The sequence below is a fragment of the Lutjanus erythropterus genome, chromosome 7 (assembly GCF_056507025.1).
Source record: "Lutjanus erythropterus isolate fLutEry1 chromosome 7, fLutEry1.hap2, whole genome shotgun sequence".
In the NCBI taxonomy this organism is placed as follows: Eukaryota; Metazoa; Chordata; class Actinopteri; order Lutjaniformes; family Lutjanidae; genus Lutjanus; species Lutjanus erythropterus.
The window spans coordinates 16358605-16381698 of record NC_139323.1 but is presented as its reverse complement, the minus strand read 5'-3'; the positions used below and the strand labels follow the sequence as shown (position 1 = coordinate 16381698).

General features: G+C 39.5%; 1 protein-coding gene across 1 annotated transcript; it reads left to right on the top strand.

Annotated features, from left to right (window-relative positions):
* The first annotated feature begins 1525 nt into the window (after positions 1-1525).
* LOC146323810 (unconventional myosin-Vb) lies at positions 1526-21546 on the top strand. The gene is made up of 35 exons (XM_084723234.1): positions 1526-1552; positions 2209-2319; positions 2435-2603; positions 4035-4179; positions 4309-4465; positions 4555-4698; positions 4792-4873; positions 4976-5083; positions 5432-5544; positions 5818-6086; positions 6204-6285; positions 7272-7412; positions 7607-7738; positions 8241-8324; positions 8426-8542; positions 8643-8740; positions 8846-8932; positions 9870-10190; positions 10649-10805; positions 12059-12298; positions 12390-12599; positions 12772-12865; positions 13533-13681; positions 13774-13983; positions 14184-14284; positions 14402-14516; positions 15900-16005; positions 16485-16613; positions 17949-18100; positions 18822-18911; positions 19035-19167; positions 19259-19556; positions 20414-20588; positions 20691-20771; positions 20868-21546. Exons 1-35 carry the CDS (start codon positions 1526-1528, stop codon positions 21027-21029), a joined length of 4989 nt encoding a protein of 1662 aa, XP_084579360.1. The 3' UTR covers positions 21030-21546.
* Positions 21547-23094: the final 1548 nt, after the last annotated feature.

The window sequence follows — 23094 nt, the reverse complement described above, 5'->3', positions numbered from 1 at the left end:
TCCTCGACTTCAACACCAGTTAAATCACTTGACAAATTTCTGAGCTCAGTTGATTTTTCACTAAGACATTTTAAAATATTTAAAAAAAGAAATGACATCAAATGAACTTGCAGATATTAAAACTAACTTATCTACAGTTTGTCAAATTTCAGTGTTCGATGATAAGCGTATTTTTTACTAAAAGGCTTTGAATGGGTTTGTATTTATGTGACAATCATGTCAAATCCAAACATTTTATGTCAGTAAAAGGTCGACCTGGGTGCTTTTGTTTTGGGCAGATTGGAGATGAATGTTTTGTATTTTTGACGTGTCTATTTCTTGAATTTTATGATGCACTCCATGAGTAGTCACATCTTTTGTAGAGGAACCAGCTCAGATGAAACTATACCCAGTTGAACTAACTTAAGCTGCAGCTGGCTGACGTTACTACTGCAGATGGTGTAGTTTGAATCCCGTGTACATCCATCGGAGGGCCACAGAGTCAAGTTTTTCTTGCTGTAATTTCAAAGAAATGTTGTCTATCATCATGTCAGGAGTGTTATCCTGTGAGTCAGTATTGACCAAAGAGGAGACATGTCATTTTGATGGGGGTGTAGGCTGACTTGAGTGTAACTTAAAGTGTAAAGTCTGCTTTGTATTTTATCATAAGCGACTATATCGACTCTGCTGTTGTACAACACGAGTAAAAGGTACACATGGCAGGGCTGAGCACAATGGGAAAGACACGACTTGAAACCTCTTTCTATTGTACAGTTATTACTGTTATTAACTCATCATCATCATCATCATAGGTGCTTACTGATGTTGCGAAACATTGCTGTTTGGTGCCAAGGCTTTGTTTCTGTCAGCTTCGGTCCATTTTTTTTCTTTTTAATGTGTCAATGTTACCACACACACACATGCTGCCTCCTCGTATACCCACGCACAAAATTGGTGACACAGCAAATTACAGTTCAGATTTAGTTTAAATGTCATTTAGGAATAATGATTTTGTATTCTTTTTTTGTTTGTCAAGATCTGATGATGAATAATGTATCCAGCCCAAATCATGAAATTCCCTTCTCAATATCAGCAGGCTGATTGCTGAAATGAATTTGATTGTATTACTTATTAAAATGAGTCAGTATGTCATTAAGTCTGTTACAACTGTGTCTTTTTTATTCCTTTTAAAAGCACTGAAAACTCTGTATATTCCTGTATGTAAATGTGGTTAAACCTGTATTTAGTTGCATCTGACCCCTCCAACTCAAAAAAAGGTTTTCCTGAGGGGCCTCTCTGCTTGGCAGTAATAAATCAAACTCTGCACATTCACATGGACAAAACCTCTCCATCCAATCACGGCATCCTCCCTCAGATTAACAGTTAACTCATACCTCCTCATGTGCGAGCCTGGACAAAGTGCAAAACGCTGTCACCAAGACAGAAAGTGGCTCTCGCGGAGAAGTGTGGAGGATACAGACTGTTTCAATAGATGACACAGATTTTTTTTTAAATGACATCTTCCTGAAAGCTTAAAGTAGTTAAAATGGCTTCACTGGCGCTTTACAGCAAGGTAAGACTGACTTTAATTATTTTTGATCTCAGCTGCAGAGATTAACGTTTGTGGATACTTTAAAGAAGAGTAATGGTTTTAATATAAAATGTGATATGATATGAGCATTATTGTGTTTATGTCTCAGTGTTTCCCAGTTATGTATATTTTCATAAAATCTGTCAGGGCCCAGATGATTACTTTTCCTTATTTTAGTGTTATTCTGATACAGGCAATGATGAGTTGCTGTGATCAGATCTGCAAAAAATTGCATTTTTTTTTTTATCCCTATTTCTGTAAACATGTTGGTAAGTAATGTATAAAATTGTAACTGTGTGGAATAAAACTTCATTTGTCAAATTGTTGGATTAATAAGCAAATTAGATGTGTTGAAGTAGATAATGGCTAATCCATGTAGGCAATTTAGAGTAGGATGACTAGTGTTAATTTTTAACACTGTTTAGGAGCGTTTTATGCTGATGGGTGACAAATATCTTGTCTGGGTGGGGCCAGGAAGTGTTAACATGTACCTGAACCATGTTGGAGAAGAAAATGCAATATTGTGCAATGATATTCTTTCCTGGACTCTAAATATGTTCAACCTGCAGTGTCTCTTTCCCACTTAATTATTCAGCCAGCATGTTCACAGCTTCACAAACAGTCTCTTCTGTTGTTAGGGAGCAAGTGTGTGGATCCCTGATCCAGATGCAGTCTGGGTGTCAGCCCTGCTCCTTCAGGACTACAGCTGTGGAGAGAAAAATCTCTCGCTACAGCTCTCAAATGGAAAGGTGAGACACATCCAAAAATCAGTGCTCAAGTATCACGGTTCTCATGAAGCAGCATCGTGCTGAACTCCACTTCTCCGGACAACAAGAACACCTAACTTCCCCTCTCCTTCTGCAGGAGGTTCATTACCCAGTGGCATCCCCCTCTGATCTCCCACCGCTGGGGAACCCCGACATCCTGGAGGGGGAAAATGATCTAACAGCTCTCAGCTTCCTCCATGAACCTGCTGTCCTGCACAACCTGCGGGTTCGATTCCTGGACTACAGCAGCATCTACACATACTGTGGTGAGCACTGAACGGGCAAAAGCAGACAGACAGGGGTGATTGTCTGTCTAAAAGTGGGGTAAAATAAATGACAGAAGGTGTTTGAGATGTGTGCCAGCAACAGGCAGCTCCTGTGTGCTTCTGTACACATGATTATAGCTCATAATGACAATTATATCACAGGAGGTCAAAGTTTGAGCCAGGAAGGCAACTCCCTCACTGCCACTGTTTTAAGATGCCAATTTACTGTTTTGTTTTTTTTTTAAAGTTGTGTAGTCTTGTTATTAAAATTGAAGGCTTAAATCATCATAAAATAGGACTCCTTGTTTATATTTACTATTACGATTAATTACACATGATTCGTTTGATTTTGAATAAAAGTAGACATAGTGGGTTTTAGAAAAGTTGAATTTGTATTTAGATTTGCATTGTGAATGTTTAAGTTGCTAAATGTACGATTCCAAAACTTTTACAAAAAATATTTATCTTTTATTCATGTTTTTTTAAATTTTTTTCCACAGATAAACAATAATAATAATATACTTACTTTATATAGCACCTTTCCAAACACAGTTACATATATACATATACCAATCTGGTCTCAGGAACCACCAGCAACCACACATCTGAGTAACAGAGATCCAATCTCAGGGAACAGGAAGTGGCATAGAGCACTAAAAGACCTGCAAAATAACTTGTTGCTAGGCTTCTCAGGGCTTTAAAAGTAATCAGTAATAGGTTAAAATGAAAAAAAAAAAAATCACAAAGTTGAACAGAATAAAACAACAGACATGCAGCTCACAGAAAAAAGTGCACAAGGTGCGTTTCAGCCTGTGCGATTAATTGAAATGTTGTCAAGTGGAGTCAGAAACCATGGAACCAAGACCAAATGAGGTCGAGGAACGCCCAGGATGAAGGCCAGAAAACTGAAAACCTGACTGATCGATGTACAGTACAGTCCGATACAATTAGTTCCCAGGTTGACACCTCTTGGTCAACTCCTCAGATGTAAAGAAACTTGGGGATTGGACAGATTATACCAAATTTCCTCAAATTATAGGCGAGAGACCATGTCATTTATTAGCTATTTTAAAGAAGGAAGGGAAACTAATTTTCACTCTGTCATGATCAGAAAATTATGTTTGCCGTGACAGTTCACCACAAAATCAAAAATACATGTTTCCTCTTACCTGTAGTGCTGTTCATCCATCTAGATAGTTTGTCGAATTTTTGCGATATTGGCCATAGAGATGTCTGCCTTCTCTTGAATATAATGGAAGTAAATTGCACTCTATTTTTGATTTTGAGATGAACTGCCCCTTTAAGTGCATTTTCTCTACAGATGAAAATGATACAGCTGTAAGCATTACATTTCTATTATTTTTCTATTATTATTTCTCAAGCTAAATCCCGTCAATGTCCACACTGTCACTTTTCTTCCTGTCCCTCCAGGTATTGTATTGGTAGCGATCAACCCCTATGATCAGCTCCCCATATATGGAGAGGAAGTGATCGATGCTTACAGCGGTCAGGACATGGCTGACATGGAACCTCACATCTTTTCTGTGGCTGAGGAGGCCTACCGCACCATGACCAGGTCAGAGGTCAAAGGCTAGAAGTCACGTTATGATCTTTGAAACTGTACACACTAAGATGTATAGCAATATTTCACAGCATCATAACTTCACTGTATGGGATTTTATAGTTACACTATGTGTGTGTACAGGGAGGAGAAAAACCAGTCCATCATAATCAGTGGAGAGTCTGGCTCAGGGAAAACGGTGTCAGCCAAGTTCACCATGAGATACTTTGCTGTGGTTGGCGGGTCAGCACAGCAGACCAGCGTGGAGGAGAGAGTACTGGCCTCCAACCCAATAATGGAGGTGATCAATAGTCAAGCAGATTTGTTGCACAAGATTTTCCTACTAATTATGTTCTTTAAGATACAAACAACACATACTTTTGTCTACAGTCTATCGGGAATGCTAAAACCACTCGAAATGACAACAGTAGTCGTTTTGGGAAGTACATCGAGATCGGATTTGGCAGAAAAGGCGATATCATTGCTGCAAATATGAGGACGTACCTCCTGGAGAAGTCAAGGGTTGTCTTCCAAGTAAGCATTGTTGCACTTAAGAATCTTTCATGTCAGAGTCAGTTTTTTCAAATGTTCATGAACATTGTCTCTGTATGTTAATGTGTGTTTCAGGCATCAGCAGAGAGGAACTACCATATCTTCTACCAGCTGTGTGCCTCCAGAGAGTTGCCTGAAATGAGAGCCTTTAAACTGGGTGAGACTTTATTCTCAAAATATCTCTATGTCTACACTTCTTTCAATTTACAGTGCCCATATTAAAACACTGTATATTATAATGTCCGTGTTTATCCTCCAGATGCACCTGAACATTTCCGCTACACCAGCCAGGGGGGAGAGATGCAGATCCCTGGTACTGATGATCTGGCAGACCTGGAGCGCACTCGCAATGCTTTCACCGTTCTGGGTAGCGTAATTTCACAGAAACACTTCACAGACTTGTGTTGCTATATTCATGGGGATCTGTCACTGACCCTATCCATCACACCTAAGTGTCTATGCCTAACTCTAACCTAGACCCAATTCTATCCCTAACCATAAAACCAAGTCTTAACCATCAAACAGTCTTTTAAAATTGCAGGGTCTTGCATTTTGGCCCCACAAAGCTGACTGGACCCCACAAGTATACCTAAACCAGCACACAGTGTAAAACAGGCATCTGAGTAGTTATCAGACTCGAGTAAGATTTGTACATATTTCAGTTGTCCTTGGTTAATGAAGAAAAACAAAATTGGTGTATTTGTTAAAATTGCAGGTGTGCAGCCTGACCAACAGATGGAGCTCTTCAGGATCCTGGCAGCTGTTCTACATCTGGGAAATGTCAACATCCAAGCCAGTGGGAGAAGCTCTGACCGTGGTTATATTGATGTAAGACATTTATTTTGACTCTGTGTCTCCTCTCCCCTGGACTGCTTCTATAAATACATTTTCTCTCATATTTTCCCATCATAATTATCAGTATTTAATTTCATGCTTCACACCATAAAGTTTTGTTTACAATCTTTTAACAAAAATAATAAAACCTTGACCTGTTACATAGTATAGCCTATCTTTGGATGGTGTCAAGCAAACATAAAAACTATTTTCCCTATCAGTGTGTTTACTATACCAGTTAAACCTGAATTCTGTATTTTTCCTCAGACAGACGACCGCTCTCTGGCTGTTTTCTCTAAGCTGTTAGGAGTGGAAGGACCTCAGATGGCTCACTGGCTGTGTCATCGCAGACTGACTGTGGGGGGAGAGATGCTGGTCAAACCCATGTCTGGTCAGCAGGCTGTAGAAGCCAGAGATGCACTGGCCAAACACATTTATGGTCAGCTGTTTACGTGGACCGTCCAGAGGCTCAACTCTGCTCTGCGCACCCAGAGGGGACAGGTCAAATCCTTTATAGGGGTGCTTGACATCTATGGGTGAGTAATGCACCGTGTGACACTGGATTCTTATTTTTTTAATGCAGTAATTCCATCAGAAATATCATGCAATAGTCTGAAATGTGTTAATCTGACAAGTCTTCTCTCTCTGATCAGGTTTGAGACGTTTGACCGAAACAGTTTTGAGCAGTTCTGTATAAATTATGCAAATGAGAAACTGCAGCAGCAATTCAACAGGGTGAGTCATGTCATGGGGAGACACATCTGTCACATCTGTCACATCTGTCCGTCCCACACAATATAACCCCAGTTAGAACACTGCAGAACTTAAAAACATGAGTTCTTCTAACTTTTCACTTGACCTTATGACTTGAATGAATGTATTGTAGAAAGTTCAATCAACTCATTAGACAAATTTTCTAAAGAAACATGATCAGCATATCAGCAGACTTCGAAAACATACATGATGAAAACTTGCTGTTTGTCTCAAGCACATTTTAAGATATGTCATGGTTGCTCCTTTTCACAAAAATTAAAAAAACTGTGAACCAAGATGAAGGTTAGTATTGAATTCAGTCCCTATCACCTTACACTTAAAAATTAATTTTAATTATTTAATTCATTTTGCTCCAATAAGTTCTTTGTGTAAAATGATGAACTGACTTTTCAAACTGAGAAAATGTAAAAGGAAGTCAGATTTGTTTGTAATGTTTATCAGTGTAACTGAAGAATTGTTTGTTCAACTTAATATCTTGAGCTTATTGAACTTTTTTCCCTTAAGTACAATTGAATTAATATCAAATTTATTCCACTAGAAAAATTTATTTGTTTTGAATCATTACAAAATTACCTCAACTTGTCTTTTCAGATTCAGTCAATTTAATTTTAAATTAACCCGAACACAAAGTTTTTTAAGTTCAGGGAATCAACAGATGTTCTTCTTTTTTTTTTTTTTTTTTAATCATTTTCTTTCAGTGTCAAAGTGCATATCATTTTCAGTTTTATGACTTAATGCACATTTAAATGCATGTGTGGTGTGAGGGAAACAGCACTGTCCTCCCAGTTGGACGATGTGTCCTCTATACTCAAGCTGGCCTCCCTGTGATGATCTTTTCATGCAGTTTTTATTCTCAGCGTTGTCAGCTCAATGTCAGCTTGAATCTTCAGTTAAGAGTCACTGCAGTTGTTTTAGTTTTTATGTTTTTATTTTGTGTGTCTCTGCAGCACGTGTTCCACTTGGAGCAGGAAGAGTACATCCGGGAAGATCTGGCCTGGAACAGGATTGAGTTCAGTGACAATCAGCAGTGCATCAATCTCATAGAGGGACAACTGGGCTTGTTTGATCTGTTAGACGAGGAGTGCAGGGTCAGTCATGCTGTCCCTCTCTTACCTTCTTTTTTACAGTACATTTGGCTCAGTCGCAGCATGAGCACCAATAAATGTTCATAAGTTTGTTGTTGTTGCTGTACATCTCAACAGTAAAGTGAAGTAAAGATTGTTTGAATGTAAAAATGGTTGTTAGTGATAATATGTTAAGCTCCAGTGTCTGTGATCATCAGATGCCCAAAGGTTCAGATGAGAGCTGGGTGCGGAAGTTGTATGACCAGCACCTGACCAGCAAGCCTCACCCTCACTTCAGGAAACCTCGCATGTCCAACAGCGCTTTCATCGTGCTGCACTTCGCTGACACGGTGAGTGATGACGGTCGACACACAGACTCAGAGAAAACTGCATGGAAACTGTAGAAAACATGCTGTTGGTAATTTAGTCCTCCAGGGTTTCCACAAATTTAGAAAATGTTTACTTTGAACTGTTTTCAAGTTTAGACGTGCTTGAATTTGAATATACTCCTTGAAAAGTGCTTGATTTTTGACTTAATCTGGTTTTTCATCCACACAATCACTCATCGTCATACTTGTCATTTCTAACTAGATGAGTCCTCTGTTGATCCATCACTCTGGAACTTGGCAAGCATTAAATAATTATGCTCAAATCAGATAATGAAACTTCATGAATCTGCAACTGCATTTATAGTAACTATTAAGATGTGATGATATGGAAATGTTTAGGTACCATGAAAGTGTTGGAAAGAGCTTAAATGTTACTCTCAAAAAAAGTCCTGTTTCCCCAGTGAGAACCCTCTATAATATAAATTTGTGATCACATTATGCATATTTTTTCCTTTTTCTTCAGGTGCAGTATGAATGTGACGGTTTTTTAGACAAGAATCGAGACACAGTGTTTGAGGAGCTCATTAACATTCTCAAAGCAAGTCAGGTAGATGTGTGTTACATATTAACTTTCGTGGGTTTGTGTTTTTTCTCTGTGACCAGGGGACGACTAACTTGTGTTCATGTGTATGTTTCTGTGTGTGTTAGAGTGAGCTGGTGGCTGAGTTGTTCCAGCAGCAGGGGAAGGTGTCCTCTGTAGCTAATGGAAGTGTTCGCTCGGGGAAAAGAGCCACCAGAGAACACAAACTGACAGTGGGCTTCCAGGTGAGCTGTAATCAACGCATCCTTGTATTTTGTGAATCGAGTAGAGAATTTTACCTCTAACACTGTATGTTCTTTGTTCTCATTATACTTTGTTTATCAGTTCCGTCAGTCCTTACAGATGCTAATGGACACTCTCAACAGCACCACTCCTCACTACGTCCGCTGTATTAAACCCAACGACCTCAAAGAACCTTTTCTGTATGTCTTCACAAAATTTAAAGTTTAAATTTAAAAATTATGCATTCAATTTTGTACACACACTGGTGTGTGTGCACCAAGGAAGCTAATGCCTTGTTTTGTTAGGTTTGACCCCAGGAGGACAGTCCAGCAGCTGAGAGCCTGTGGGGTGCTGGAGACAATACGCATCAGCGCTGCAGGTTATCCATCCAGGTACTGAGTACTTCCTGGACATTCATCTTGCTCCCTGCAAGGCTCTCATACAGTATGAGAGCTTGAAATATTAAATTAGGGATGACTAGACTTTTTCATGTCAGATACCAATCCTGATACTGCAACCTTGAATATCTGCTGATACTGATACTTTTAAATAACTAAGCTTTTAATAACACATTTGTAGGTATGCACTTTGCTAAACCTAGCAATCTAAAAAAACCTTAATGCACAAACAAATACTCTGCTACCATGAGGGAAGACACGCACAGCCCACACATAACTCAGTTACACTGCTTCCTCTTTTTATTTAAACTTTTTTTTTATCATGCAGAACTTTTAGCAGCATCTTTGATTTATCAGCACTATTCAGACATTCAGAATTAATTGAAATGAATCACATTAAATGCATAAATCTAATGCTGCTTGGTTTTTTCTTCCTTGAGCTTAACATAACTCCACACAGCTGACATGTCTCGCTCACGTTACAGTTACTGTTCACATGCTGCTTGTCTGTGTTTCTTGTGAGACATCGCTCTGTACGGCAAATCACCCAAAGTGAGGTTAAGCATTTTAGTATTCACTATTTGAGAGTCGTCCCCTGTACTACAGCACAAACAACGATGTTCAGTAGGAGGAAATGTAGATTTTTTGCTCATCCTTATGTAACAAACCAACTCTTAAGTCTCAAATATCCAAGTTTCATCAAACACACCAACATGATATCAAAACAGTTCCTGATTGGTAACACAACAGTGTTAAATGATGAAAACATGTAGTAGTATTAATGTTTTATTAATTTTCACTGCAGTGAGGTATTCAAATGATGTAAAATTAATTTAAATACAACAACAGACCACAATAAAAAGACAAATTATCTTGATAGAACTATCAAGCTGTTTTTTCTAAAATTTCTGCTGAAAATCTTTCTCTCCAGATGGACATATGAGGAGTTCTTCAGCAGGTACCGTCTTCTGTTTCGAGGTTCTCAGAGCCAGGAGCAGGCCCAGGCCTCCTGCAGGCAGGCCCTGCCTGAGCTCATCCCAGACCCAGACCAGTACTGCTTTGGAAAGACCAAAGTGTTTTTCCGGGCTGGTCAGGTGGCTTTTCTGGAGAGGCTAAGATCTGAGAGGCTGCGCGTTGCTGCGGTGATCATCCAGAGCCGAGTCAGAGGATGGCTGGCACAGATCAGATACACTAAGATCCGCTGGGCAACTGTCACTATACAGAGATACTGCAGAGGAACTCTGGCCAGACGGTGAGGATAGAAAAAATATCTGTGTGTCTGTGTGCTTGAGATAATGTGGTATTCCTCTATATTACAGTACTGCCTCACTGTGGCATTTTATTTCTTTAAAGGAACATGGCAGATTTTTAGAGAGACTGACCTGCTGTTGATGTGTCCTCTCTCAGATACAAGCTAATGTTTGGTGAAAACAGGAAACTGTGTTCATCCTTAACTTATAAGGATTGGTCTTTCAGTGATGGAAAATTATATTGCACTGTCTGCATATTTATATATTTTTAAGGATATTAAATATTTTTTTCAGTATAGTGAATGAAAGCAGGTTTATATTTGGAACAATGTGAGCTAGAAGATATTTTACACAGCATAATAATCTGTAGAAACTAGAAAAATGGTGCCAGGTCTGTTGGCCCAAAATTTTACATTCAGTCTTTTGCACTTGAATTTCCTCTTTGTCGTTTGTGTTGCAGACTGGCTCTGATGCTGCGCTACTCTAAGGCTGCCTTAGTGATCCAGAAGACCTACCGCATGGTGGTGGTCAGACAGCTGTTCCTCATGATCCGACAGGCCACCGTCACAATCCAGGCCTTCACAAGGGGCACGCTGGAGCGCCGCAGATACAGACTGGTCAGCTTTCAATAATTTTAATAATAGCCTTGACCACCTCATTGTTAGCTGCTTCACTGTAAATGGCAATTCGCTCATTCAACTTAAAAAATATACATTAAACAGCTGCACACAAAACATTTAATATGCATGATAAATAACTTTGAGTTGGTTCAACTTAAAAATAATTACGCTGAATAATTAGTTTAAAGTCTTATTTGATTTTGACAAAAAAAACAATTGACCCTTCTTAAGTCCCGCCCCTTTTCACTCTGTGCTCCAGTAACTACTGAGCAATATTGGCATCTCGGTAATTTTCTCCTTTCCTGTTTCCTGCACTTACATTTCCTATGTGCTTGGTTAATCTATGTTGAAAAGAAAAACTAATTTTGAAGATGGTTAGATTGCTAATGTATGCGAAATGTTAGCTAACTAGCTAGCTAATCTACATCAATAATTTGCCAGCTAGTTAGCTAGTATTTTACTAACATTTTCTAGCTAGTAAAGTAGCGTTTTGCTTACGGTAGTTAACTAAAGATGTGACTACATGTAGCTTTTACGGGAAAATGAGAAAGTTGACTGGGGTACCAAGTTAGCTCAATAAGCTTAAAATATGAAGTTGAATCAACACAATTTGCTAAATTGTGTCCAAGAAAACAATAAGATGTTAAAAACACAGGAATTTGATGGGGTTTTAAGAAAGCAAACATTTTTGTGGTCAGAAGAGGACTGCAACTTTTGTTGTAATAATTTATTTTTGTTATGTTAAGAGAACACAAACTATTTGTCTTATTGAACAGCACACTGACTACATGTCCAATGAACATAAATAAATAAATTGTGTACATTTATTTTATTTTATTTTTTGTTTTTGTTTTTGTTTTTTGTTTTTTTACAGTTTTTTAGTTCATTCAACTATCAAAATATATGCTAAGTGCACAATGTGCTTTTAATTGGTTTTGAAGTAATTAGGCTTTAGTAAAACTGACTCAAAGTCAAAACTTGTTGACTGAACATAAAGGATTACGCCAATCTCTCAGTGCACGTGTATTTGTGTCTAGTGAACATGAAGTTGTCATGTTATTTTGACAGTCCTGAACATTTGTGTGGACTGTCATGGATAAATTGGGGTTTACACTGTTGAGCAAATCTTTTAAGAACAACCTTCACCTGCCTGTTTTGATCAGTGTTTAATAACTTTTTCTTTAAACTTGCAGTTCTGATCCAGTTAGAAGAGAAGCTAATTGTGAAAATGAACTGTGCTCCCTCTTCAGCTGGTCGCAGAACGGGCTGCTGTGTTGCTTCAGGCCAGAGTGCGTGGATGGCTGGCGAGGCAGGCGTACAGGCGAGTGCGTGCCGCCGTGGTGTACATGCAGTGCTGTGTGCGCCGCAGGGCTGCCAGGAGAGAGCTGCTCAAACTAAAGACTGAGGCCCGATCAGTGGAGAGGTACAGGGAGCTCAACAAGGGCATGGAAGTCAAACTGATGCAGCTGCAGCTGAGAGCAGACCAGGAGGTTGGTGAAGAGAGTTTGATCCTGTGATGTCATGTCAAGAGGTGATTTTATTCTATATTCTCATGATGAACTTACGTTTGTATGTGTCCAGGCCAGGGAGAGTGCAGCTTTGAGGGAGACCCTGCATGCGGAGCGAGAGGCCGCTGGTGTCGAGCTGGAGGCTTTGAAGATGACAATACAGAAACTAGAGAGCCAGAAACAGGAGAAGCCTCAGCCCAGCCCCATCATCAGTGAGAAGGAGGTGGAGGAAAGGAGGAGAGCTGAGGAGAAGGCTGCCCAGGAGATCCTTCAACTCACGCAAGTAGGTCTACCAACCCAAGAATAACTTCTTGACACATTTCAAACTGTGCTCGCGATGCTGTTATTATTAGGAGAGAAGAATACCAGCTGGCTTGTGATAAATATTTTGACCTGCAAATGGAACCTTAGTTTATTTTCCAGTCTCTGTCTAATCTTTCTCTCTCATTTTTAAGGAGTTGCAAGCCCTGCAGAGAGAAAAGGACAGTTTCTGCAAAGACATAGAGGATCTGTCTGCTCGCTTGCTTGAACAAGAAAAAGCGCAAGAAGGTAGCATCATACAGTTTGCATTACTTCATAGGCAAACCCTTCGACTGGGGTTTACAAACAAAGATGTATTTAATTTAAGACTAGTTCTAATCACAGTTTAGCAAAACTAGGTTAAAATGAGCAAATCCAGATTTAATATTAGGCTAAACAGAGCTCTGTTGCACAATTCAAAACTAACAAAAAAGTTACATTGTTGACTAGCTAGCTGAAAAAATAACAAAATATTACATTGCTAGCTTGCTAAACATAGTTAGCACTAGTCTAGTTAGCCTTCTCATGATGAAAGAGAGGCTTTCATTTCTCCTGCTTTGAGAAAAACTTTCATAAAACTCAAGTGGGTTGCTCCCAATCAAAAAGACAGCCATTTTAAAAGTTAAACCTCCTCAAGAGTAAGTTTAAAGTTAGTGCTGGACCACATTAAACTGGAGTTTAAAAGTTTGGTGCAACAGAATTAAATTTATTATAAGTTTAGATTTAAAGTTAAACTGGGGTGTAAAGAGAGGTTTAAATGGAATCTTTCTTCATTTTAAACTAGTTTTAAGGTTAGTGCTATGTAATTGAAAGTTAAGCCATGATTTTATCAGGTTTAAAAATAAATCCCTGTTGGTGTAACCCAGCCTTAGTCTTCTTCCTCTCCATGTTTTTCTTTTTCTTTGCGTGTGTGCAGAGTGTGTGCATCAGGCTGTGTCTCAGGCGTGTGCAGCTCTGAGGGCCGAGCTGGATGAGGAGAGAAGAAAGTATCAGGGTCTCCTGAGAGAGTTCACCAGACTGGAGCAGAGATACGACAACCTCAGAGAGATGAGTCTGCTCACTGAGGTTCATAAACTCATCCACAGACACACTTTAACACTCATAGACAGAAATATCATCTTGATCTAAAACTCCATCTTGGTTTCTCCTCACAACAGCGCACCAAGGGCCACCGAAGGACGGACTCCACCCAGAGTCTGAGCTTTGAGCCTCCCTCCCCGACTGTGCTGTCACCCCAGTCTCTCACCCCACTCCCCCTGTCACCCTTCCCATCTGCCTTCCCTTCCCCGGAGGAGGTCCGCAGGGTCAGTGTGACGTGTCCCTCCTTCGAGAGGAGTGCCTCAGTGTGGAGCTCAGAAACATCAATGGTGAGAGAAAATAGGAAAGGGAAAAACAAAGAGGATTGACACAAAACTTCCCTAAAGTTTGGTGGAAAAAAGCAAGTTTGAGTAAATTTTCCTTCATCATGGTTGATAATGTTCGGTGTCTGCCTGGGTGCTTCTTCAACTTACAATCTCATTAGAACAAGCGATCAAATGTCACAGTGTGTTCATGTTTGCACTGACAGGATCAGTTGATGGAGAGGATGGATGTGGCCAAAGACCCGGCAGTGAAGATGAAAGGAGAGGACCTGGCACATGCCTACGACGCTGTACGAGTGGCCAACAAGTCAGTCTGTCACTGCTCACTTGTTCATTCCTACCTGTGTAACAACTTGCTTCCCTTTAGATTTTATACTATGATTGATATATTTGATGGATGAATCTCCCCTCCTGTCCTTGTCAGGTTTCTGGAGAGCCAGCTGCGAGGCTATTGCGGCCAGCATGAGGAGGAGCTGGAGGCTCTGAGGCGGCAGCTCAGTCAAGCGATTGCTGGTTCTTCCTCTGCTGCACAGCAACAGGTACAGTTGGGTAGTAACAGATTAACTGTAATTAAAAATATGATATACAGTATGTCACAAAAGTGAGTACACCCCTCTTGTTTCAGCAACTATTTTATTATATCTTCTCAAGGGACAACACTATAGAAATGAAACTTGGATATATTTTAGAGTAGTCAGTGTACAGCTTGTACAGCAGTATAGATTTTCTGTCCACTGAAAATTACTCAACACACAGCCACACAAAACATGAGGGGTGTACTCACTTTTGTGACATACTGTATATCCTTAATCTATTCTACTGTATGTCAAAGTAAGTTACATCACTCGGGTTGCCAGTTTTGTTAATGATGACTTAACTAAGATTTAGTTTTTTTGTTTTTGTTTTTTAATGATTATTTACGGATAACCACATCTTTAATCCTTTTTTTTTTGAAAATTCACATTCCTCCTCTTACTGTTTTTGTAAGAGTAATGTGATTTGACCAGCTGTAAATGTTGAATTTACAGAATTCATTTGATGTGCATTGAAAATGTTTTGAGGTATTTAAAGAGAAAAATGAATATTTGTGGTAGTGTTGTCTTGACACTAGAATTTCTCATTTTGACACAATACCTAAAAAAAATAAAAAAAAATATTGACATTTGATACCATTTTTGATACCACAGAGAACAATTAGACTCAGTATTGATGGGAAAAAACTTTAGATCTTTAGTAAAAGATAAATATAACAAGGCTGTAACATGACAACAGATATAGCAAATGAGATGACTGACGAGAAGAAGACAACATTGTGAGTAAGTGAGAGAAGGCGGGACTATGTGGGCACTGCAGCCGTGTGTGTGTGTGTGTGTGTGTGTGTGTGTCAGCTCGCTGTCGGAGAAGAGAGAGAGCAAGAAAATGCAGCAGGCACTGGAGTATCAATACTGCAAAAATGAAAGCATTTTAAAGGTTCTGTATAAATATTGATCAATTTATCAATATTTTTGACAATAATTTTTTTGGTATAATGTACAATATTTTCAATGTTTGACTCTTAAGTTATCCAGAAGTATTCAGATTAGATTTCTTTTCTTTTTTTTTTTTTGTAATCCAATGGATTAGGTTACTAATAGCAAAAGAACTGCCATGTTATTAGTCTTCAATAACTGACTACATTTCAAAGTAATCTGACCCAACCCTGGCAGCAGGTATCGACTTGTTAAGTGGGTCATCTCTTGTGCATGAAGGATGCTGTTAAAAAAACGTTCTTCTCTTGAATTTATTGTGCTCCCATCTTCTCAAAAATCCCCTCATACCTTTTTCTTCATCACTGTTTGTTTACTGTTTCTAATGAAAGTCAGTTTTGTTGAGAACTCTGGCAACAAGCTAGAAATCCACAGTGTAAGTGTTTGTGTGTAAAGGATTTGCAGGAGCTACTGGAGGCCAGAGAGCAGGAGTGTGCCAGACTGAGGAGAGAGCTGAAGGAGCTGAAAAACACAGTCTCACTCAGGCGACTCCTGACACAAGGTAAGATCTCATCAGATTGCTGTTGTCATATTTAACTCATTATTTTAGCCATTGTAACATGAAGCTTAAAGTCAGAGCTTCAGGCTTGATGTGTACTTTAAGAATGAAGTTTTTCGGGGTCTTGCTGTCTTTCTTCATCACTGAAATGACATATTTTCTTTCACTTGATATCACAGTATGAATCAAAGGATGTATACAACTTGATCAGTCTCCATGACGTCACCCATAGATTTCTGAAGAGCCATTGTGAAACTCAGTGTGATGCTGTTGCCATCTTGGCAGTTCCTGACTGCTTGAAGCTATATTAAAATCATTTACTTATATTGCTCCTATAAAAATTATGTTCAAATCTACCTGAGAACAGACAAGCAAACACTTATCATTAAAAAATTTCATCATTAGATCAAAAGTTAACTGGAGCTACTTGAGTTTGACAGACAAAGTATCAACGCTCCAGTTATTATATCTTGTCTTTCCAGTTCTCCCATCAGCTTTCTCCTCAGAGACCACCTCCTCCTGTCCATCCCGACCCAAGCCAGCAAGAGTCACTGGTTTACTGGAATGTAGGAAGAGAGATGAAACAAAGCTCATCAAGAACCTCATCACAGGTGAGATTGATCCCTGTCTACCTCCCTCATCTTCATCAGCCTTTTTTATTTTGTTTTTATTGAATTTTCCAGAGCTTTAGTTCAGTTTTGCAAGAGGACACCAGAAGATAGGTGTACTTCTGGTACTTCTTAACTTTTAATTATATTATATATATAGTTTTCAGATGGTTTTCTTGACATGCAAATTAAACTGACAAGCACAGATGAAGCCACACACTTCACCCCTGTAGAACAACAATAACAAACCAAAAAAAAAACCAAAACATTAACTAATATTATTTTTAAGTTTCAGTACATAGACTAACTATACTTTTATATAGAAAACACCAACAACCATAGTAGAAACTCACATACTTAAAATTCTGTTAAAAGTAGAGTCTGAAAGATTTGTCAGTTGCTGTTTGTAAATGTACCAGAAACAGTGTTGACCGTTGAGTAACATTTCCAGGACATCAAATACTTGTGCTTTGGGTTCATAAAACATCCTGAGTGAAAATAGAAAATAAGAATATACATGCAGAGGACAGGTTATACACCACACACATCTAGTGGGTCATTTAGAGGGATTATTTTTTATGTGAGACTATTCATTGTGTTTTTGTTTTTTTTTTGAAAAATCCTGCATAGCGTGTCTTTAAGTTTGTAAGGTTAGTGGGTCAGTTTTTTTTTTTAGTTTTAATATATTTTCATATATTTAAAAGGAAACGTCTTATGTCTTCAACTTATATTTTTTCCCATCATCAGTTAACCTGCCGATTATTTTCTCTGTCATCAATTGATCATTTGCTCCATAAAATGTCAGAAAATAGTGAGAAAAGCCAACACATTCCTCAAGGCCACAGTGATATATCCAGACAACATGCTTTGTTAATAGTCCCAAACCACAAAATCATGCCTTTACCATCATATAAGACAGAAAAAAAGCAAAGCAAATCATCACAGTTGACAGGCTGGAACAGGTTGTTGATATTTTTCCTTGAAAAGTTATTTTAACAGTTAATCTATTGACAAAATAGTTGCTGATTAACTTACTGTGAATTGATCTCTAATCTAATTGTGTCCAAGAAATAATCTTTTTTGTGCACATTTGTGGTCTAAAAAGTAAACAGTGAGTTTGTGTGGATATGTGGGGCTGCATCATAGTGACTCCTTAAACTTTAAATGTTTACTAAGACTGTCTATGGGATGGTGAGACCACAGTTTTGTAGTGTTGCCTCTGAGTATGATGTGACTCATAAAGAACAAACCTTTACTGTAACTAACTCCTCCGTAGCTGACAAATATGACCTGGTCGTGTTCTCTCTGCCATCGCTGCTCTCTCTGTCTGTGCTCCAGACATCCGTGTTGACGGCGCCCTGTCTCTGCCTCCTGGTCTGCCTGCCAGCGTGCTCTTCCTGTGTGTTCGTCAGGCCGACTGCAGCGGAGACCAAACTCAAGCTCGCTCACTCTGCAGCGCTGCTGTCACGGCTATGAAGGCGGCTCTGAAGGTAACCTGAGCTGTGAATCTGCTCCGTGCACCATATGGCTGATGTTCCATGCATGAGGGCAGATCACCTCATGTCGGGCAGGTTGTCACTCACAGAGAAGCATTGACGACTGACTTTGAAACACTTTTTAATGTGATTGGTTTGTCCTGTGTGTGTGTGTGTGTGTGTCCGACCCAACAATCTGGCCTCTAAGCATGGATTATGGGAAAACAGGCTCCTACAGTTTTGTGTCCCTGTGGTAGTTGTGACATTTTATAGTTGTTTTGTGTCTTTTTGGAGTTGTTTTATGTCTCGTTGTCTCTTCCTCTTTATGTCTCTGTGTGGTAGTTTCGTGTCTCTTTGTGGTACTTTTGTTTCTCTGTTATACTTTTGTGTCTTCTTTGTAATGGGGTATTTTTTGTGTAATCCATTTGTGTCTCTTTATAACAATTTTGTGCCTCTTTATAATACTTAAATGTCTCCTTGTAATTCTTGTATGTCTCTTTGTAATACTTTTGTATCTCTTTGTGATATGTTTGTGTCTCTTTGTGGTGCTTTTATGACTCTGGTGTCATATTTTGTGATTCTTTGGGGCCATTTGGGAAGGAAATCTTAACTGTCTCTGGATCCTGACACCTTGTGTCCTGAACAAACCCCCAAAACCTCTCACTCACACATATACAACAACACACATTTAGTAGCACTGAGGTATTTGTTTCACTCACCTGATCTATCCCTGCAGAAACACAGTAATGATGTAGATATGACTGCACTGTGGCTCAAAAACGCCTACCTGTTGCACGACCTGTTGACCCAGCACTCCCCTAAACAGGTAGGATGAATATGTATTTATTATTATTTACATCTTATTGACCAAGAGCATCTTTATAGCTAAAAACAGTGAAAAATGAAAATCATAGTGCTTGAATGTATGACTGGAGTGATTGTTATTCAGACCCTTGACTCAGACGAGCTGGTTCCTCTGACCACTGAAGTGAGTGACTTGATCCGTGCCTTGAGTGACCTCTGTATCCAGGCTTATCAGCAGCTCCTCTCCATCACTGAAAAAAATCTACAAAACATCATAGGTACCACTAAGATTAAAACAATGCTGACGCTCCTGGAGCTCTCCTCTACACTCCTGCTGTTATCTGACCTGCTGCTCCCTCTCTCCCCCAGTCCCTGCTCTGTTGGAGAGTGAGACCATCCCAGGTCTCTCTGGCTCTGCGGTCAAGTTGGTAACGTCCAGAAAACGAGCAGGCTCGGACCCCAGGGCCGTAGGAGGCGATGCTCCCACCATGGCGTCGGTGCTGAGGGAGCTGGGCGCCCTCCACGCTGCTCTGTCCCGTCAGGCTCTTCCCCCGACGCAGACGGAGCAGGCCTTCCACCAGATCACCTACCTCATCTCTGCCTCGGCTCTCAACAGCCTGCTGCTGAGGAAAGACATGTGCTGCTGGAGTCGTGGCATGCAGATACGGTATGAGAATACACAGATACATGACATACGATAGATGTTGGCCAATATGGAACTATGGATGATAAAAAATTTTCAATACTGTTAATACAAAGGGAGCTCTGTCTCAATATTCTGTGACGTATGACAGAATAAATCAGCTAATACTCTGGGATTAAATCAAGTGTATTTGATTATTTTAAATATCTTTATTTGAGGTAATTTCATTTACTTATTTATTACTGATGCCTCTATATGATCTACATGAGCATCATCCACAAGAAGATTGGCTGTTTCTGTGTTGTTGTTGTTCTTAATGCCTGCCACAGGGTCAGATTCACCTTGAAATCAAATGAAATTAACCTGTGTTTACATTTTCCCAGACAAAGTGACAGTGAGCAGTATGTTAGCCAGTTAAAATGATGACGGAGGAGCTTTTTAAAAATCCCTGTAAAAGAAAAAGGGAAGTTTTTCTTCTGAACACATTATTTATGAATTTAGTTGCTGAAAACATGTGAAAAGACTTAGAACTATGTAGTGCTGAATTGTTGTTTACAATTTTTTGGGTGGACCTGAAACATTGCTCAGTGACATGCAAGAGCCAAGGGCCCCCAAACATTATAAAAGCCCCATGAACAAACACATGCTTCCTCCTCCCCTCACCCTCCTTAACGCTCAGTTATGAACGTACCTTCAGTGACTCTCTCAGTCCAAATCAGATCAAAGATCAAGATTTTTTAAGTTAATTGTCGAGTCAATTTTATTTATATAGCACCAGTATAATGCATATATTGAATTGCAGTGTAACTGTGTTCATATTACTGTGTGTGTAAACATATTAGATTACTTGTTGATCAGCCTGTCTTTCTCTTGTCACTCAGCTATAATGTGAGCCTGCTGGAGGAGTGGCTGCGGAGCAGAGGTCTGCAGGCAGGGGGAGCTGTGGCCACACTGGAGCCTCTTATCCAGGCAGTTCAGCTGCTGCAGGCAGGGAAAAAGACCCAGGCTGACGCCCAGGCTCTGGTTCAGACCTGTACCGCCCTGTCCAACCAGCAGGTGGCTCTCTGTCTATCTCTGTGACTTGGAAGGTAAAAAAAAAAAATTGTTGTGTAGTTGAACTGTGTTTAACTGCCTGCTGTTTTCTGGTTTGTTTAACAGATTGTGAAGATTCTGACCCTGTACACCCCCCACAGTGACCTTGATGAAAGAGTAACACTGAATTTCATCAGAACTGTTCAGGTACTGTCTGCACCTGCGGGGGTTTTATTAATCAAATTTATTAATTGAAAGTAAAGTGTTTCTCACGTGAGCGGTCTCTTGCGTTTGCTCTTCTAGGGGCTCCTAAAAGGCCGCTCTGACGGTCAGCCTCCACAGCTCCTAATGGATGTGAGGCGAGTGTTTCCTGTCACATTTCCCTACTCGCCTCCTCCTGCCCTCCTTGCTGAGCAGTTAGTCATCCCAGACTCCCTCAAGATCTCCTTTCTACGCAGAGTCTGAAAAACAGGATGGCAAGCCTCTTCTGCAGGGCCTCTTTGGAACAAATGTATTAATATTTCAGCAAATTTAACTCCCACTCTGCTGAATGTAGTCCTTTGAAATTTGAATAACTTCCAAGAGGTACAGTGAACTTAATTCTTCTCTGATTATTTTTTTTTTACTTGTTTAATTAATCTGTTAATTATCAGTGGATCAGTCTTTATGCTATTAGGGTTAGCGGTTATGTGAAAAATTGACTAATTAACTGGTGAGGTTAAAATGGCATGAATGCTAATGAGGAGCAGAAATATTAAGTCTTTTTTTAAGAGTAGAGATTTGTGTGGAATGTGATTTAAAAAAAGGTCCTGAAAGTCATTATGATGAGAAACTTTGTTAGTGTCTCAAAATGCCATAGTATCTCAGAATAATGAGTACCTCAAAAAAATGACTTACTATCTCAAAATGATGACTAAGTCATTTTGAGAAAATGTCTCAGTGTGGTGGCTTACAGATCTGCTTTCTTCATCACAGTGGCATCCATAGGTTTGGATAAAAATTCAGATTAGGCCTTTATATAGACAGGAATAGTAATGGTGCAACTATATCTCAGTACAGTCTGACAAACAAGGAATGAAAATACGCTTTTTTTTTTCATATTTTATTGGAAGCAGAAACACGAGACTGCAGTCCCAGTAACCTCAACCCCCAATAAGAACAACCAGAATAAAAAAAACCCAAAAAATTAGAAACATCTCGTGTATAAAAAAATTCTCATGCGAGTACTTTGTACCACTACACATCATCAGTAATACATATTTATATATTCACAAACATTTGAAAAATAGAAAACAATAATGAAATATCAAAATAAAGGAGACAACAATTGGCATCAAACATCAAATAATTAATGCGTGCTGGCACAATACATTTTTTTCTTTTTGTTTTATTGTTCCTATCATGCACCACTTCTGGAAGTACAGGACCGGCTTCGCTGTGCAGGTGTCTGTCTGTGTGGCCTGGTCAGCTAGACAGAACAGATCATGCATGTCTGTCCGCTTTGTGTCTGTGTGCTTTTCGTTGTGCTTCTAACATTTTGTCCTTGCCCTTAAACGTCCGTGTTCCACATGCCAGTCCGATACCCCAACACGCAAACTGAGCCTCTGAAGGAGGAGGAGCGCCTTCGACTAGAGAATCATTGTCAACAGCAATAAATAAAGTTGGTTTTTTTTTCGTGGCATTTCCAGCTATGTGACAATTGTGAACCTGTTATTTAAAGTTAATAAAAGGCTGTGCAGATGTCCCCTTGAATAAAAGACCTTGTACACACCAGAGAGTGACAAAACACGTTGAGACTTAGTTCAGTTAGATGGCTAGTTTGTCTTTAGTGTAGACTACATGACAGTATAATGCCAGTGTAAAATTCAAAAGGTAGTGGTGTATTTATTTGGCTCTTAAGGGATAGTTCTGATTCTTTAAAACTGGGTTGTATGAGGAACTTATTAATTGTCAGTGTATTACCTACAGTAGATGGTGGTTGACACGTTTCTAGGAGCAGTGGGAGTACTGGTGTAGGAAGCTAAGCAATGTACTGCTGTGGACAGGGTCAGACCCAAAACGGATTTTAGTCACTTAAAAAGGCTCACCTTAAAAATCAATATAATTTTAAGTGTATGATATATATAGAACATAGCCTAATAACATACAGCCTTTTGTGATGGAAAACCTCTGTTATATAAGCCAAATATCTCTCTAATGCAACCAGCCTCCTTTGGACAGAAGTCATTTTACCTCACAGAACATGGGAGTTTCTGGTCTACCGCTGCCTCGATTGATTTGTTTTTGTTATTCTGACTTCAGTTAGTCTGACACCAAAGTCACACAAGCATAATATTCAAGATAAAGTGTTCACTTCATTTTTTTTAGATGGCTAAACTGCTGACCTTGTCCACAGCAGCACATTGATTAGCTCCTACATCACTACTGTAGCTGTAGCTTCCCCAGACTGGGGGCACGTTGACCACCATCTACTGTAGCACATGGTTTGCCTTCAGAGCTGTCTGCCAGAAAGGGCTTTCTAAAACTTGCT

What these genes read in the sequence shown, in the direction of transcription:
- LOC146323810 (XM_084723234.1), top strand. Translation starts at nt 1,526, where the DNA reads ATGGCTTCACTGGCGCTTTACAGCAAG. An exon ending in ACAAGAAAAAGCGCAAGAAG is followed by an intron (nt 12,866 to 13,532) that starts GTAGCATCATAC and finishes GCGTGTGTGCAG; the next exon opens with AGTGTGTGCATCAGGCTGTG. An exon ending in ATTTCATCAGAACTGTTCAG is followed by an intron (nt 20,772 to 20,867) that starts GTACTGTCTGCA and finishes TTGCTCTTCTAG; the next exon opens with GGGCTCCTAAAAGGCCGCTC.